The following is a 20,007-nucleotide window of genomic DNA, read 5'->3' as shown; positions in this document are numbered from 1 at the left end:
TGAGTCTTGTGATGTTTCACTCCATTAATCTATGTTTCACAGTAAGCTACCTTTTAAAGTAAGTGAATATTGACAATATCTGCAATATTAAAATGAGCACCATTATGCTTTTAATAGTGTTGACTTGTTTGCTGTCACACTGTCCATTTTTCCAGATATTCCTATAAATACAAAACTTTCTGGCTTATTTGAAGGCGAGTCTGCACAATATGTTTAGTTCTTGCATTATGCTTTTCAAAGCACTGAAATTTACATAATTTTCCATCTTATAGATAGCATCTTCATACCTTTGTCTTCATTCATTATCTTCATTCTGACAAAGTGTATTGGCAGAAGTCTCTCTTCTCTCTTCTGAGTGAGTTTCCTCGGAGTGTAAATGCAATGCCTAACTATGGAAATTATTTTTGATATAACATACATCTTTGTTCTTTTCCCAAACTCCCAACTTTCATTTGTCATTTATTTCCCAGAAATGTAGATACTGTAAACTTTTCTGTTAACTTTGTTTGTGTCTTTATTTGAACACTTATATTTCCATGGGGTATTTTCTTTTTTAAAGTCTTTTACCTTTACCATGTTTAATGATTTTTTGGCATTTAATTTTTTCTTTTCTTTTTTTTTTTTTTACATCAAATTACAGCATATGTATTTTTTTTATATTTGTTTTGCTTTTATATTTTTAGTTCTTTTTATCTGTATTTTTATTAATTTTATCTAAAGTTGCATCAATTATTTTATTTTATTTTACATTTTGTATGCTTTTGTATTTATTATATTTTATTGTTCTTGTTCTCAGTTTTTAATAAAATGGTCAAATATAGCAAACGTTTCATGTGCAAATGCTTCGCCTTCAACCTGCGGGTAATTCTAGAAATCTGTCAGGAGCAGAATATATTTGCTGATGCCTTGTGAAATGTTCTATATTTAACATAAATTGTCATATTTTTTTATGGCCAAACAAACATTACTGTTAGATTAATTGCGTAATGGCAAATTATTGACTATCTTTAACACTCTATAGACAAATGAAATACACTCTAAGCACTTAATAATAATGTTTCCATTAAGTTCAGATATACACGCACACTCTCTCTCTCTCTCTCTCTCTCTCTCTCTCACGCTCTCTCACATATGTATGTATGTATGTATGTATACATATATGCTTTGATTAAACAACAAAATACACAAAATATGATATTCTTTAGGGTCATTTATTTTTCTTCCTTCAAAATGTAGTCCTTTTCTATGAAGGGAGAGCAGATGTCTCCTATAAACAGTGTCACTGTGAAGAATTATATTGTGTTTTGTACTCTTCAATCCCTACTGTCTTGTGAGACAGTTTTTCCCAACATAAGGGATGGACCACTAACAAGATCAGACATAAACTGATGGCTGTCACGGGATATAAACTGGTGACGCACTGTACTAAATCACTGCAGCAAAGCCATCCATTACATCTGACATTGTACTAGGAGTTAGATATTTAAGGGTTTCATGAAATTTGAGGAAAGGTGTAGGGGATGTTTAGGGGGTGGTGTACATGTCAGGCAGGGCTCTACAAGTCGCTCTCTCCATACAGGGCACTGGAGAAGGAGATATAATCAAGGGCATCTGGGGGAGCATCACCGTCAATGTACTTGGTCATGCGGCTAATACAGTATTCAGCTTGTTCTGGGGGCAGCTCTCTCCTCAGTTCCTCCACTGTAATGTACGCCTACAGAACATAGTAGAAAAAATAAGCACTTAGACAACAAGAGGCATGTTTAGCAGATTCTCCAAAAACATACATAGGTTCTTTTAGTGGTTCTATTACATAGAAACGTACTGTGCCATGGTATAACAATAATACTCACTCTCTCAAGAAAGAAACTCGTAGTCTTGAACGCAAATGGAGAAAAACTAACTTGGAAGTATTTAGAATTGCATGGAAAAACAATATGTCCAGCTATAGACAGGCACTAAAAACTGCTAGGGCAGAGCATATACACAAACTCACAGAAAATAACCAAAACAATGCAAGGTTTTTATTTAGCACAGTGGCTAAATTAACAAATAACCAGAAGTCACCTGATTCAAATATTCCATCAACGTTTAATAGTAATGACTTTATGAATTTCTTCACTGATAAAATAGATAACATAAGAAATACAATAGTGAATGTAGATTCTACAGCGTCTAACACTTCAGTTTCATCCATTGCACCCAAAGATAAACTGCAGTGCTTTACAACTATAGGGCAGGAATAGCTAAATAAACTTATCACTGTATCTAAACCAACAACGTTTATTAGATCCTGTACCCACTAAATTACTGAAAGAATTGTTACCTGTAGCCGAAGAACCGCTTCTCAATATTATTAATTCGTCGTTATCTTTAGGTCATGTCCCAAAACCATTTAAGCTGGTGGTTATTAAGCCTCTTATTAGGAAACCAAAACTAGATCCTAGTGAACTGGCAAATTATAGGCCTATTTCAAATCTTCCATTTATGTCTAAAATTTAAGAAAAAGTTGTGTCTACTCAATTGAGCTCCTTCTTGTAAAAAAAAAAAAAAAAAAAGATCTGTATGAAGAATTCAATCAGGTTTCAGGCCCCATCATAGCACAGAAACTGCACTTGTTAAAATTACAAATGACCTGGGTCTTGCGTCAGATCAAGGCTGCATCTCATTGCTAGTTTTACTTGATCTTAGTGCTGCGTTCGACACCATAGATCATGACATACTCATAGATCGATTACAAACCTATACAGGTATTCAAGGGCAGGCTCTAAGATGGTTTAGATCCTACTTGTCCGATCGCTACCATTTCGTTTACTTAAATGGGGAGTTATCTCATTTATCACCAGTAAAATATGGAGTGCCACAAGGATCCGTCCTAGGTCCCCTTCTATTTTCAATATACATATTGGTAATATTATTAGAGAATACGGGATTAGTTTCCACTGTTATGCTGATGATACTCAGCTATATATCTCAACGAGACCAGATGAAACTTCTAAATTATCTAAGCTAACAGATTGTTAAAAATGTCAAAGATTGGATGACCAATAATTTTCTCTTCTTAAATTCGGATAAGACAGAGATATTAATCATTGGACCAAAAAACAGTACACAGAATCTTGAAGATTACAATTTGCAACTAGACGGATGCACTGCTACTTCCTCTACAGTCAAAAATCTGGGTGTTATATTAGACAGCAACTTGTCATTTGAAAATCATATTTCCCATGTTACAAAAACTGCATTCTTCCTTCTTCCTTAGAAATATTGTCAAGCTATGAAACATGTTACCTGTTTCTGATGCAGAAAAGCTAGTTCATGCATCCATGACCTCTAGACTGGACTATTGTAATGCACTTCTAGGTGGTTGTCCTGCTTCTTCAATAAACAAGCTACAGGTAGTCCAAAATGCAGCAGTTAGAGTCCTTATCAGGTCAAGAAAATATGATCATATTACACCAATTTTACAGTCTCTGAACTGGCTACCTATTAAGTTCTGTATTAGTTACAAATTATCATTACTTACCTATAAGGCCCTAAATGGTCTAGCTCCTGCGTACCTAACTAGCCTTCTACCACGTTACAATCCATCACGCTCCCTAAGGTCACAAAATGCTGGACTTTTGGTAGTTCCTAGGATAGCAAAGTCCACTAAAGGAGGTAGAGCTTTTTCACATTTGGCTCCCAAACTCTGAAATAGCCTTCCTGATAATGTTCGGGGTTCACACACACTCTCTCTGTTTAAATCTAGATTAAAAATGCATCTCTTTCGCGAAGCATTCGAATAATGTATCTCTTAAATTGTGGCTGCAGTTGTATCTGATCAAATGCACATTTTTCAAATGCATTCTTTAGCTTGGGTTAAGCTAATTGATTTTACTTTGTTGGAACAGCAGCTATGCTAATGATGTGCTAATGATTTGTTTCTATGTTTTGCCACGGTATTTACATCCCGTGGTAACTAGGATTTACACAAGCTCCAGTCTGGATCCAGAACACCTGAGAATAGATGATGCTGACCCCTCAGAGGATCCCAGATGATGCTAACCTTGAATCAACAAACAAAACTAACAAATATTGCTACAAGTGTGACTGCATCATATAATAATTGCTCTTAATAATGTTCATCGTCTGGCTGACTATGTTTTTTTTTTAATCCTGTCATATATGCACAAACTGCAAGTCACTACTTATAAGCTACTACTAAATATTGTAGAAACTTGATTTTCTGTAAAGTTGCTTTGTAATGATTTGTATCGTAAAAAAGCACTATACAAATAAACTTGAATTGAATTGAATTCTATTAGTTTGTAATTACCTTATCAGAAGCCAGGATCTTGAAGGAGGCCATGACCTGTTCAGCAGTGTCTGTCTCGGCTGTCTCCCTGGTCATGAAGTCAATAAAGGCCTGGAAGGTGACAACTCCTGTGTTGTTGGGGTCCACCAGAGTCATAATGCGTGCAAATTCAACTTCACCCTAAAAATGATGGAAGAGTTCATATATAAGAAAGCTGATTTTGTGTCCTTTTGTTAGAAAAAAAAAGCAGTGAAAGTCATACTCTAACAAGGATTAAATGCACTCACCAGATCATAACCCATTGAAATCAGGCAAGCACGGAAGTCATCAGGATCCATCATGCCATTCCTCTTCTGCAAATACAAAAAAGAATGTGCTTATTCTACAGTTTGGATAAAGTTGCATAACTTTGCTTAGTCATGGAAGAAACCAAAGACTCCATGGATTGCTAACCCGGTCAAAGTGGTTGAAGGAGGCTCTGAACTCATTCAGCTGCTCCTGGCTGATACCCTTGGCGTCACGGGTCAGGATCTGGTTCTCAACCTCATTGATCGTGCGGGCGATAGTGGTGAGGAGCTGTTCCCATCCCACACGCACGTGCTAAAATAGAAATAATCCGAAAATAGGAATCATGCCTCTATGGTGAGATTAAAGGGACTTGGAAGTTTAATTGCATAAGACACTTTACGTTAATAACACTTGAAACTTCAAAAAGAGAAAACATTTCAAAATGAAATGAAAATAGATGGTTGTCAGTACCTCCATAGTGTAGTTGGTGTGCTTGTTGTCAAAGATAAGACTCTCCTGGCTGAGCTGGTGGTCTCCTTCCAGTGTGTCTATATTGGATTTGTAATTAATGATGTTCTGTTCATATGTTTTCAGATTGCTCATCTGTTCTTCTAGAGAACCAGCAATATCAATTGACACATGGCTGATCTCCTGTTGAACAAGAGGAAGACCATTTCAGTTTTATTTTTTTAGCTACTGTGTAGCACACTACTGTGAGTGGAGTGTGGTGAAACACCTCCATTTTGGTCTGAATCCAGGGTCCAATGATATTAGCCTGAGCACCGAACTGGCGTCTCAGCCTCTCATTGGACTGCTGCCTGGCTACTTCCTCCTGCAACATCTGGTCACGCATTGGGACTAGTTGCTTCACCTGTTATTAAGAAGGAAGCAACAATCCTCAGTAAAGAAGCTGAAAGGACTTCTCCTAGCTCAAAGTAGGCTACTCAATGCATTGAACCATTGTGCTTGCTGATCAAGCTGAAATGCTAAAATTAAGATTGTGAAGTACTTACAGCTTCCCATTTGATGCTTATATCCTGAGGAGAAAGGACAGTGTAGGGATTCTCGCCTACTACCTTGATCCCGTATGTCTGAGCTATCTTCAGGATCTCGTTATGAATGCCCATGATGGCCATGCGTTCCTTATCAGCTTCTGGTATGGTGGCCTTGAATTGGTCATGGGCTGTGATCAAACTCTGAGGTTGACAATAGCAGGAAATAACAAAATGATGTTAAGACATGGTGAGTAAATAAACAATTGAAAAATGGTACAAAAAAGGGAGTCTATTACAGAAGAACAACACAAACTTCCTTCTCCCATAACAGACTAATAAGATACTAAAGCCAGTACCCAATGTCTTTGAAGAAGATAAGCACTCCCTCAAGCATTCAGTGTTTGTCTTTCACCTGAATCTCCTCAATACTGTGCACAATGAACATGTCCTGCAGATCTTCCATAGCTCCATCCATCCAGTTGTTGAAGGGTGCTGCCCGCTTGGCAAACTCCAGGTACAACTGGTCAATTGTCTCCCAAAGCTTCTCCACACGCTATGGCAAAGAAAGACAAAGATTACAGCATGCCCACATCCTTTATCTACTGTAAATTGCATATTTTATCCATACTCTCCATTGGCTAAATGTGCAAAAGAGTCTTAATGTTTATGGAAGTGGAATATACATTAGTTTGACAGCATTCTCAATTCAAGTGTTGACTTAAACAGTTGAGGAGGACAGCTGTAGCATAACAATTAAGATTTTATCATATACATGTACCTCCAGTGATTCTCTCCTTTTCTGGGTCAGGGTTCCCAGGTTGTCCCACTGGTCACATATACCCTGGCACCGGGCATTGATGGTAGTAGCATCATAATAGTCCAATTCACTAAAGAGCAGCACATCTTTATAATCACTATAATTACCTACTGTAAACACTTTAAGAAAATACTCTTCATATTTCAAGGGAGCTGACGTGTATCTGTCTTACTTGAGCTCCTGGGCAATGGCAGCAATCTGCTCCACTCTGTCCTGGTGAGCAGCCAGGTCACTCTCAAAGGCCTCATGTTTCCTCATCAGAGCACGGATCACCATTAGAGAGGCTGACTCGTAGTCCTTCTGAGACAACAGCTCCTCCTTTCCTGTGTTGAGCATCATAAGATACAAAGGAATATGTCAACCCTCACAGTAGAGTGAAAATGGCTGACTGTAAGATCAGAGAGGTGGTGAGTAATACCTGTTGTCCATGATTCGTGCAAGGTAGACTTCTGCTTAAACTTTTCGGCCAAGTGGTCCAGTCTCTCCAGACGACGGATTTCTGTGAGCAGCCACTCCTCATAGCCCTTCTCTACCTGCTCCAGACCCTTCCAGGCATTGGCAATGTCCTGTAGCAGGGGAGGACTAACTTTTAACTTTGTCTGTGGGATACTCAAAAGCCAAGGTAGTTTTACCCTGTATACAAATGTTAAGAGAAAAGGAGCATTACATACTGAAACCATTTTGCCCTCAGAGGGCATGAAGGCAGGCCTGTTGCTGAGCCTCAGCTTTGTCTGTAGGGTGTTGAAGTTGATCTCCAGCTGACACTTCTCCTGAACCTTGGGTGGCTTATGCACACGACGGTAGTCCCTGAAATCCTCTAGCTTCTGCTGCATGGCATGCATTGTCTGCTCGGCAACACGGTTCTCCAACCAGGGGATGGTTCTTTTGATCCACTCCAGAAGCTAAGGTGAAAACAATGAGGAGAACCGGAAGACTCATTCGTTCACAAATTAACAAAACTGTGTTCAACTCATAGAGAATTTGAGCATTCTCACCTCGCTGGCCAGTTTCTCGTATTCTTCCATCAGCTTCTCATTTTCCTGGTTCACGGCCAGCACTTTGCAGATCCTGTTAGCTGCTGTCTCAGCCTGGAGGACAGTGTGACTGATTATAAAGGGAAAACAAGGTGGGCAATTACATTCTTAAAGGAGCAAATCTCCTTTCTAAACTGATGTTCATTTCCCGGAGAACTCCCTTACCTGCTCTGCACCAGCGAAAGCATGGTAGAAACATGACACATAGGTCATGATGGCCTTCTCATCAGGTTTTGGAGTGTTCACAATGTCTGATACGGAGACAAACATTAGACAGTTAAATGAAGCTATTCTTTTTTTACAATCTGAAACATTATATCAAATTGGATACTCCAACAGATCATACCATCTGCATCAAGCATTTTAGGGATGTCAAGGTATTTCTCTGCTACTTCAAAAGCAGTGTTTAGGTTACCAGCAGGGTCATCCTGCAAGGGCAAACATGGCCAGGAAGAAACTCAATGAAAAATTAGCAAAGAAAGTAAAGAAACATTTTTCCACCGTCTACAACTGAAAGTTGCTAGAAAATCCCGTCAACAGTGGGGGAAATATTTTTTTGATCCCCTGCTGTTTGTTTAAGTTTGCAACTAGACAGATATACGGTTACTTCCTCAGTCAAAAATCTGGGTGTTGTATTAGACAGCAACTTGTCTTGTGAAAATCATATTTCCCATGTTACAAAAACATAAATTTTTCATGTTCAAAACATTGCCAAGCTATGTTGCCAAGTTAACGGTTTCTGATGCAGAAAAGCTAGTTTATGCATTCATGACCTCTAGACTGGACTATTGAAATGCACTTCTAGGTGGCTGTCCTGCATCTTCAATAAACAAGCTACAGGTAGTCCAAAATGCAGCAGCTAGAGTCCTTACTAGGTCAAGAAAATATGGTCATATTACCCCAATTTTACAGTCTCTGCACTGGCTACCTATTAAGTTCTGTGTCAGTTACAAAATATCATTACTTACCTATCTGTCTGCTTACCTACCTATCTGCTTCTATTGTTCTCATTTGTAAGTCGCTTTGGATAAAAGCATCTGCTAAATGATTAAATGTAAATGTAAATCTGTATATTTATGCTCTACTGTTAGTGTTATCTGTATGCACCAAAGATCTGAGAGCAATGCAATTTCAATTCTCTCTATGTATGAGCTGTACATGTGTAAAAATAGTGCTTTTTCTGCTTTTTCCAAACTCTGGAATAGCCTTCCTGATAACGTTTGTGGTTCAGACACACTCTCTCTGTTTAAATCTAGATTAAAGACACATCTCTTTGGCCAAGCATTCAAATAATGCATCTCATAATCTTGTACTGCATTTATATCCGATCAAGTTCACATTATTATTCTTTAGCTTGGGTTAAACAAATAAATTTTACTTGGTTGGAACAGCAGCTTTGATAATTATGTATCTATTTGTTTCTCTGTTTTGCCACAGGATGTAATCTAGGATTTAAACAAGCTTCAGTCTGGATCCAGAACCCCTGAGAAGAGATGATGCCAACCCCTCAGAGGACCTCAGATGAAGCCAACCCTGAAACAACATAAAGAACTACCAAATTTTTCTATAAGTTTTATTGCATCATAATAATTGCTGTTAATAGTGCTTGTTCTGTTTGATTAAGTTTTTGATTTATTTTTCCGTACATTTTTGCCGTATGTACATAAACTGAGTAAACACTGATAAACTAAATATTATAAAAACATACATTTTCTATAAAGTTTCTTTGCAATGATTTGTATCGTAAAAAGCGCTATACAAATAAAATTTAATTTAATTTAAATTGATTTGCATTTCAGTGAGTGAAATAAGTATTTAATCCCCAAGCAAACATGACCTAGTATTTGTACTAGTACGCTTTTTGGCAAGCACGGTGGTAAGATGTTTTTGTAGCTGGTCACCGGGTTTGCACACATCTCAGGAGGGATTTTGCTCCACTACTCTTTGCAGATCCTCTCTAAATCCTTAAGGTTTCTTGGCTGTCGTTTGGCAACTCGAAGCATCAGCTCCCTCCACAGATTTTCTATAGGATTGAGGTCTGGAGACTGGCTAGGCCACTCCATGACCTTAATCTGCTTCTTCTTGAGCCACTCCTTTGTTGCCTTGGCGGTGTGTTTCGGGTCATTGTCGTGCTGGAAGACTCATCCCTGACCCATCTTCAGTGTTCTGGCTGAGGGAAGGAGGTCCTCATCCAAGATTTTACAGTATATGGCCCCGTCCATTTGCCCATCAATGCGGTGAAGTCGTCCTGTACCCCTTAGCAGAAAAACAGCCCTAAAGCATAATGTTTCCACCTCCGTACTTGACTGTAGCAATGGTGTTCTTGTGGTCATAGTCAGCATTTCTCTCCATCCAAACACAGTGAGTCAATCTGGACAGGTGTCTTATACATAGAGCAGACATTAGGAGTAACTTCTTAAAGTGACAGGACTAATCTGAATTCTAATGACAGAATTCTTGCTGGTTGGTAGTACTGTAGATCAAATACTTATTTGACTCACTGAAATGCAAATCAATTTCTAACCTTTATACGTGTTTTTTTCTGGATTTTTTGCTTCCGATTCTGTCTCTATCTGTTAAAATATACCTACCATAAAAATTACAGACCCTTAATTTTTTTGTAATTGGGCAAACTTACAAAATCAGCAGGGGATCAAATAAATAATTTCCCCACTGTACCATTCATCATGGAAACTTTTTCTCTCATACTTATACACTTCATAATCAACATGATTGAATGTTACACATGCTATTTTATACACTGCAGAACATTAATAATATGTATATAAGCAAAAAAAAATGAATTCAAGTCTGAGAACATTTTAGATCAATTGAATTAAAAATCTTTACAAAAAAGTACTGTGGCAGAAGGTAATATTGTAACACTTTGATATTTACCATGATTATTATATTCATGTACCGTGGTATTTACATGCTACTCTAAAATTCTTAAACAAATGCTATGATATTAAAACTATGGTAATGCCAGCATATGTTAAAAAAGAAATGGTATTACCATAACCAATAACAACAGGCTTTTTGTTAGTGAGGTGGCAATAACATCATACAGGTAAATAAAACGTACCAAATGAGACTTTTCCACACTTAACCATTAAAGAAATAAAATAAAGGTGTTACATTTTTAAAAAGCAATAAACAGTCCATTCACAGACAAAGGAGACAAAGTTAGTTACCAACAGTTCAATGATGAAAGGTGTAGGTGTAAGGGTAAAGGTGAGTTTTTATGGGACATAGCAGATGAATGGACAGATAGCTAATGAACAAAAAGAAGGCAGGGATGCATTATGAGAAAGAAGGCGATGGCACCTTGCGCAGTTTGGAGTAGTCGATGAGGTCAGGTCTGTGTCTGTGGATGAGGGCACAGAGAGCCAAGCCATCCTTCCAACTAAGACACAGACCACAAGCAAAGGAAGAACCACAAGAGAGAAAGAACAAGAAAAGACATTTGGAAATGGTTAACAAAACGATGAGTGTTGTGCAGAGGCTCTATGGCAGAGTTTAGAAGCATGTGAAGCATGATGGGTAATACGAAGGATGGGTTTTATAGAGAGATAATGTACACATGTGCATTCAGACAAGAGTCGTAAATGGTTAAACATAATAAATGATTGTGAAATTAAGCCAAGATGCCGCTCTCTCAACAGGAGTCAAGCAGAAATCACCTGATGTGGAAGTTTTGCACGTTGACATTCCTGTAGGGGGCTGTCTTCCTCTGACACCACAGCAGCAAGCCCTCCTTAGCAGAGGTCTCTGTGAGGAACAGGTCAGAAAATCATTTTCACTGACTACACATAATATGACGTGGAACCTTTGACCTTACCATTCAATTTAAAGATATGCTCAATTGCCCTCATCCATGAAACATTCATAAATATACAAGTAAACTTGCTTGTAAAAAGGAACTTTGGATTCACGAATGCTCCATAAACCTCAGATTTGTTATTTAAAGGTTAATGAATTCCAGCCATTTGTAAACTGGGCACACTTGCATGAATATTGATATTTAGCGTAATTACCACCCATGAATTACATTACATTATACATTTATTTTTATTTTTTTAACCAATATCATTATTTTTATGTGAAGCCAAAATAACATTTGCCTATGAAATACAGGCATATCGGCATAGTTAAAAGGACTGATTAATTCATGCATTTAATTTTAATTTAATTCCTGTCAGTGTACTGTACTAAAATACATTAATCACTTTGAAAAATATCTTAAAATAAAATTACACAAAACAACAAAATTAACAAAAATCTGCAGAATGCTAAAAAAAAAAAAACATGAAGCATTGCAAAGCTTAATTTTGCGATCACAATTTCTTTTTCACATTTAACTAATTCATTTTTTTTCCATTATATATTATTATGGTAAATAGTGTTATATAGGCCTTGCACACCATTTCTGTGTGGCAGGGAGCAGGTATAAATTGACTTATCATACTAATACCTAAATATAAATGGCTTCTTCAGTGGCACTTGCTTTTCTGATGCTTCAAATTGGCCACTAGGTGTCAATAAAAGTTCAAGTCAGCTTTCACACAGAACAGTGTGACAAACCAAAAATTGGCGGACCTTTAAACAAACACAACTCTGCAGAGGTGCTAATGTGTCAGATGTTCGGAGTCTCTCACCCTCCACTGAAATGTCCTGGATAGCAAAGCGCAGGATGATAGTCCAGATCATACCGAGGGTCATTTTCACATTACCATCCACGATCTCTGCAAGTCAGAACGGACAGAAGAGTACAGTTATGGAAAGTGACACGAATAGAGGACTAAAGGTGCTGATATTAGAGAAACTGAAGCAGAAGAGGTTTGTTAAGCCTTACCTTCAGCACCGATGGAGACCAGTTTCACTCCCTTGCTGCTGATGTAATCCAGGGCCTTGTTTACGTTGGCGATCTTGTGGAAACGCATTTTGCCTTTGTCTGGTTTAGGGAGTCTCTCACCTGATATAACACACACAGACACACAAAATCATAAGGACATGTATAGAAATTTTATTTTGCTTCATGAAGGACTGTTAATGTGGGATGTGTAGAATAATAACTGCCACATTATCTTGATCTTGAAGTCCATATACTGTTCCACAAACCTGATGTTAGTCAACATAACACATGAACAGAACACTGACATGAGGTCACATCAACAGATCCAGTAAGACGCTTACCTGAGATAACCTCCAGCAGCAGCATGAGTTTGAGTCCATTCCTGAAGTCTTCCTCAATGTTCTCAATCTGTGTCCCTGCCTTACGCAGGTGAGAGTTGCACCAGGCAGTGAAGGTCTGAGAGGGGAAGAAAAAGAAGAAATGAAGTCTGGCTACACCATTTAATATCAGGTTTCATTTTATTCAAAGGTGTGGCACAATGTAGTCATATAGAAACACAGAGGATGGCATCCTTTTACATGAAATACTTTGTCAAATTTAGATGTGATACTAATTTTATATAAATCAAAGTTTTTGTCCCTGAACTACATATAGTTGGATCTATAAGCAGCGTTGACTGTACATGCCTCACTGGGAACCCCAGCGTAAGAGAGAAGGGGAAAGAGAGTGAGTGAGTTGACTGAAGAATGCCAAGGCCCAACGTAATTTGATGTAAGGATGGAAGCGGAGACCCTTTTGCAGCAGGTGGCCACCCTTCAAATCACCCCCCCTCTGCCAAAGATCACCAAAATTAGCCTGTGCCCCATGGGAGGGGGAGGTGAAGATGAGGAGGAGCAGCCAGAGAGGGGGAGAGAAGGAAGCTATATCGGGGAGCCATGAGACACCAGCAGACAGCTGAAAGCACAGCATTCCTGGAACAGACGCTCAAGACACTACAACTGGGCTGTTTATTTTATATAGCATCCTCATAAAACATACAATTACAATCAAAAGCAATACACATCATTGGGTTATTTTAAATCGGAGATTGAATGACATAACATGGAAAGGGCAATTATTTTTTGTGGCCACCCAAGTATGTGCAACAGGAATATGAAACATTTTTCTAAGATGTCCTTGAACTCTCTATATTGTGAATGGGGGAGCGACAGGTTGCTTGTACAGAAATAAGTTTGCCATGTTGGTGATGCTCTCATTACCATGCCACATGCTAATTGCTCTAGCATTGATGTATACGTACACCCTGTAAGTCAATTAAAATGTTAGTTACATATTAGTTTGCCAGATCATAATTGTATATACAAACTAAAGCATCAGCGTTGATTAATGTATATTTCAAATAAAGCTTAAAATCAAAGTATTAATAAAACAAATAAAAAAAAACCTATAAAGCAGTCTTGTACAACTTAATGAACATATGAATCAAAAAATTAAGTGCTCTACTATTCAAAATAGCCTGAAAAAAATATAAAGCACACACTGTGTTGATTCCAACTGATGTGTGATCTGAGGTTCTGGCTCGAATGTCAGATACTGTATAGTGATGACTACAGCAGAGACGCTCTCTATCACCATGGAATTGTTTTAGCTTCGCGATGCATTGGCACTCCAGTTACATCATCACTTGAACTATTCCTGTCATACATACATCTGTGCAAAAGCTTTGCATTACTGAGTCAGCTGACTGCAGTCACACTGCTATCATGACAGGGCGTTGTTTAAATTAAAGACTGCACATTTCACACATCAACACATTTATATTATATATATATATATATATATATATATATATATATATATATATATATATATATATATATATATTCAGCATATTACTGTACATTTTTATAAATTGAAGGGCCACAGAGCACAAATCAGATTTAGATTTAATATCTACTTATTTTAACATTTAATATAATTTTATTAAAAAAAAAACTTATTTGCACATTTGGCTATCTTGGTTCTTTCATAGACTTAAAAAAAAATGTCAAAGTAAATATGTTAGAAAATACTATTTCAGTCAATTCAATGTTACTTGCCGTTTCTTTGTATCTGTGAAATTAACTAGCAATGTCTTTTTTTCACACCATTGTTAGTCACTTTTTTCCTTTTTAAAACACGTCGACATACATATGCACAGAAAGAAAGAAAAAACAAACAAAGGGAAAAGAGATTATTGCAAACATTTCACCCATTAAAGAATTTCTCCCAAGGGAAAATTCTGCATTACAGTCTCGCTCTTGTTAGCGGATCAAAACTGCTGCCAGATTATTTATGCGCTACAGATGACAGCCAGGCCACAGGCACATTCCACTGGATCGTGCACCCTCTTTTACAGTAGCAGGAAGAAATTACTGAAGCTACTAATGGTTTCCTTAATAACACAACTGCTTGTTGACACCACCTTAAAATTACAGGCCTTTAAATACTTTAAACCATCCATCCTCTTACTTACCAAGATCTTACTGTAAATCTGTTGCATGTATACTCAATATATTTCAGATGGCTGTGGATGTGTTTCGGTTCTATGGATGGATATCACACAATTTCACACTACTACCACAGAAACCACAAGCAACAAAATCCACTGGCCAAGGTCATTCTATGAACCAGCACATCTATGAAAGATGAATGGTTGTGGCACATTCAGGTAAAGGGGTTAACATAGGCTAACATGATATTTAACATTTGAAGGCCTGCTATTTAAAGCTGCAAACGTAGGTAAAGCTGACTTGCATACAATCATGTCAGTTCACCACTTAATAAATGTGCAGATACACAAGGACATATAAACTATTTCAATTCACCTTAGCACCTTTCTCCGACATTTTACAATTTTTCAAAACAGAATAAGTTATGTAAACTTGATAAAAACACCTTCACTCTTAAAAATAAAGGTTGTTTATTGGCATCTATGGTTTCATGAAGAACCTTTAACATCCATGGAACATTTCTATTACAGAAAAGGTTCTTTAGATTTTTAATTTGTTTTTAACACCAAGAAAATAAAACGGCAATTTACTGGTAATTTTCCAGAAAAGTCTGTATGTGTGAAAGGGCTTATTATGTGCCCCACTCTCTTTTTGTTGTCATTTACATGGCCATGAAAGTCAAGTCCGGCCTAAATTCGTTTACCTGGCTGACCTGTCTCCTACAGTAAACTGCCCCCAGCCCCCAGGCTTTCATTAGGTAGTTTATAGAAGCTCCCCTAGAAGGACACCTCTTCTGGAATAGCAACTGCCATTCGATCGTACTCATGACTTTCTTTACCCCCCATTTCCCACCCCGAAGAATGTGCACACCTGCACATCTGAATCCCTCAGGTTTTGCAATTAGAATGATAAAACATGTAAATGTTTTCCTCTGACCTGTGATTTGCAGACCTCATATAATGGTGTAATTATGTGACATATATTCAGCACACACACTTTTTTTTATCTTATAAAATAATAATAATAATACAATTCAGGTAAACGTCCAATATTTTATGAGATACCCCGGATGTAGTCTCCATAAATCCCTCATACTGGAAATGCAGCTGATGAAGGTAACTAGATGAGACCTGGACTACATTCACCATGGCTCATACTGTTGACTGTACATGCATGAAGAGAAGAAAATTATCCTTTTAGATGTGAGGGTGTAACAGAAATTTATAATAAAACCAGAATCACATTCATATTCCATGTATTTTAGAATCATTGCTCCTCTTCTCAAACATCAATGGACCACTTGGGTTGCAGGATCTGACACATAAGTTAACAAGACAATAAAAAACAACAATAGCCTACTGTAGAGATGCAATCTCTCAGGATTTAACTAATAAATGGCATGCAACCAAGAAACAAATGCACAAGGATGTTAAGGACTCAAGCAGGCGGGCTTAATGGAATAATCAGCACTGAGTGAGGTCTTTTTAAAGAGAATTGTGCAGCATGGCACTTCTGCATGGATAGAACGCCTCACATACAGGTGTGAAAACACTGTGTTCAAGCTTTATTTAGACCCCCTTAGGTTCTACAACAGTCACTAGGCTACCTTGGGTTCCCATAAAAAAAACACACACATTATGACAAGATGACAAGAACAAAACACTTTATTCACCCTACAGTGAACATAAAAAAAAATTATATATATTGCTTCTGAAACTTAATTTTATCAGTAAGACAAAGTACCAAAAATGAAGGCTTGCTGAGTCGTTTATCGTTTGATGAGAATTGATTTCTCTGATTCTTTGTTTAAAACGTTAAAGGCATTCGGTTTTTGTTAGAGGGCCTATTAAATATTTCTGACAAACTTTATAAAAGATACATTTTATCAGACATAAAATGTATCTAGAATACAAAGTATCTAGTCTACTAATCTGTTTTCACAAATCAAGATAAACCAAATTAAAATTACAACATGGTTGAGATGAACATTAAAAAAAAAAAGAAAAAGAAAAACTATATATATATAAAAAACTATACAATTTAGTTTGATATCTTGTGTGGTTCATGACCAAAATTTTTGAAGGTTAAGCACCATTAGGTAACTTTTTTTTTTTTTTTAATCCAGTGCCAGTTTCTTAGACTTGGTCCTAGATGATCTACCAAACTGAAACTCTCAAAGCTATAATGCGAGTGTAAATCTGGTACTAAATGCACTCAGCAAGAAGCACATTTGTGCCCCCAATGGGATGTAAATAAATCTACATGGTCATCATGTTAAACCCTTGCTTATTAATAAACACTTCTCACATGTACCATCAGTCATTTTAACTAAAATCAACAGATGAGGAACAAACTGCTTGGATTAATGGGTCGGGGACAGGATAGGCCCTGTATTTTTAGTTGTAGAGCCTATTTGCAGCACTCAGTGCTACTTAACCACTTCTGTCAATTCTGAACACTGACTGTCCTCTGTAACATACTGTTGCCTCATCTGCTCAGCTGTCACTGTGGTGTAGTTTTCCATAATGGCTACTGTTTTCATGATAGTTGCTTACATTAATGACGTTTCTGGTTTCCTAATTTAAATGTAATTTAATTTACATTCGCTAATTAGTTGCAGTAATACTAACATCATAATTGTTTTCAACCCAAAGGGTATATGTTGAAAAAAAAAATTATACAAAACTATTTAACCACTTTCGCTGCTTACGTCACCGAGGGAACAGCTGATTGGTCCGTGTGGCTGAGCGATGTATGGCGTGGAGATTTGACGCTTGTAGACGGCGTCTATTTTAACATTTCATGAAAATTCTGAGATTCTACATCCCGATACGGTTTTTCATTACATATAGAAGGCCTACTTACCATTGAAAACTAGCAACTATACATCCAATTTTTTTCTGTCTGTAGAGCAGTGTTCAAATTCATTTACATAGACCTTTATAAAGAAAAGCAAGAAGTGAGCACACCAAGCACTCGTGAGTTTTTACCTTCCGCTGCTGCTTCTCCCAGGCCGGGTCAAGTAACAGGTCGCGATCCCAGTCATCCTCTTGGTTCATGTACTCCCCAGTCGCAGTCATCATGTAAGAACTGTACTGCACCTGCGTTTCAATCGCTGTCATTTTTCCGTCTTCCGTGGGGTACTTGGGATCCCCTAAACCTGTACAACCTTATAATTTAGCTCTTAATTCAACATACACCTCCCGTGCGGGTTTGGAGAGAGAAGACAAACCCTTGCGTGTGGTCACTGCTCCCACCGGCCGATGAGCTGACAGCTGTTCCTCAAACTCAACAAGTAACGGGACCCAAAGTGACTGACTGACTGCTGCAGTATTTGGGCACAACTTCATTCCTAAAAGGTACTGGGCGGAGTTTGGGAACGTTACAGAATGAACAGCATTAACTCGAAGTTCTGAGTTTGAGTATTAGGTTAACAAAGGACGTTCCTTCTGCATAATTAAAATCATAGGACCAGAAAGAGTCAAGCAACTCTGGTCTATCACTTGTAAGGTTTCACTTGCATGGAAAAGACTTGAGTCCCTAAATTGTTGGATAAAATGACTATGCATGTAGATTTGTATAAAATGTAAACATATCAATTGAACATGAAAATAAAGAATAAAAAAACAAGACCACATAATATGATTTAAGCATCATTTATTGAACTTTACAAAAAGAAAATACAAATATCATGGCACTAAAGCCAGTTTGCAAATAAAAAAAAACATTAGGATTATTAAACATTAGTATCCCTCGAACTAACATTACATACACCACAATGAAAGTTGCCCATTCAGACCTAAAAAAAGATATCAATGAAACTCGAACATCCCTGAATCACTGACTTTTTCAGTTCTTGATAATCTACAATCATAGTTTATATACATTTAATTTTCCACTGTTCAGCTTTTCAAAGCATTTTTACATCAGAGATTAAGTTGTAGGTCAGTGATCCTCAAGTCTGGCTCGCGAGATCCACTTTCCTGCGAAGTTTAGCTCTAACCCTAATCAAACACGCATGAGTTTGCTAATCAGTGTCTTCAGGATCATTAGAAAATCACAGGCAGGCGTGTTTAATTAGAATCGGAGCTAAACTCTGCAGGAAACTGGATCTCGCGAGCCAGATTTGAGGATCACTGCTGTAGGTCATTGGAAGGTTGTGAGAAAGACTGAAAATCATTAAACAATTGTTTGTGTTTAATTTGAAGAATTAAAGGGGTCATATTGATGCGATTTCAATTTTTCCTATCTCTCTGGAGAGAAGATCTGTAAAGTTGCAAAGACTAAAGTCTCAAACCCAAAGAGATCATCTTTATAAAAGTTAACAGTCAACCCCAAGTTTGTCTCATCTGGTGATGTCTGGATTGTGAACTAATCTTTCTATTTGACCGGATCTTCTTAGGGAACCGGTCAAACCAGTTCACCAAATTGAACATAATCGTTTGAAACTGTTCGTGTCTCCAGTACGAACTAATCCACACATTTCTTAAGTTATTTGGCTTATAAACGTGCCTTACAATCCCTCTGAGGCAAAATAAACCAATATCCCGAGTAATCAGATACTCATAACAGTACATTGACTGAACTGCTAAAAGAGAACCGGTAATGAGATGCGCACGAGCAGAACAGCTGGAATGAGTCTCATGCTGTTGGCCTGGGAGAGACCACTGTAGGTTAAGGGAAGTAACATTTCCATCACAAACTGGGGGCATTGGACCAATCATCACACACTGGACAGCTGGCCAATCAGAATACATCTAGCTTTTTCGGAACTATAGACGGTTTCATCGGGCGCACGCGCCTGGACCTAAGTTAACTTCCGGTCTGTTGGCTGCAGTGCCTTGCCTTCTACAAACACAGTTAAAGTTAAGGTGATGAGTAGACTGAAGTTGGGCTCAGGTGGTTGTGCTGCGGGGTGTGTTTCCCATACATTTATTTTATTTTTGGAGACTCGCCACAAATTTTAAAACTGATAGATTTTCAAAAAGGCTTCGTTGAATAAACATGAGTAACGCTACGTACTGCACTTTTATTAATAATTCCTTACATTTATATGTTTAAATATCAAAGCGAGGCACAGGTGTTTTTATATCGCTGTATTTCTGAAGGAAGACTTGCATGTTATATGCGTGATAAAGCAGCGTATGAGCGTAGCTCTGCTTTGTTTACAGCTGTTACTGGGGAAACCTCTATTTCTCGCGCTTTATGTCTATGCTAACATCTCCTGCT

General features: G+C 37.6%; 1 protein-coding gene across 1 annotated transcript; it reads right to left on the bottom strand.

The window, feature by feature from the left end:
* Positions 1-1,555: 1,555 nt before the first annotated feature.
* LOC113064158 (alpha-actinin-3-like) lies at positions 1,556-18,097 on the bottom strand. The gene is made up of 21 exons (XM_026234773.1): positions 17,769-18,097; positions 12,628-12,742; positions 12,287-12,406; positions 12,090-12,176; positions 11,115-11,202; positions 10,759-10,837; positions 7,778-7,859; positions 7,597-7,682; positions 7,393-7,485; positions 7,069-7,299; positions 6,816-6,963; positions 6,570-6,720; positions 6,359-6,467; positions 5,993-6,133; positions 5,599-5,781; positions 5,322-5,456; positions 5,057-5,236; positions 4,751-4,897; positions 4,585-4,650; positions 4,319-4,477; positions 1,556-1,714 (listed from the first exon to the last, which is right to left on the bottom strand). Exons 1-21 carry the CDS (start codon positions 17,898-17,900, stop codon positions 1,556-1,558), a joined length of 2,691 nt encoding a protein of 896 aa, XP_026090558.1. The 5' UTR covers positions 17,901-18,097.
* Between the last annotated feature and the right edge of the window lie 1,910 nt (positions 18,098-20,007).

Source organism: Carassius auratus, chromosome 46 (assembly GCF_003368295.1).
Source record: "Carassius auratus strain Wakin chromosome 46, ASM336829v1, whole genome shotgun sequence".
NCBI lineage: Eukaryota > Metazoa > Chordata > Actinopteri > Cypriniformes > Cyprinidae > Carassius > Carassius auratus.
Note: the sequence above shows the minus strand (reverse complement) of the source record. Positions and strands in the feature narration are given on the sequence as shown.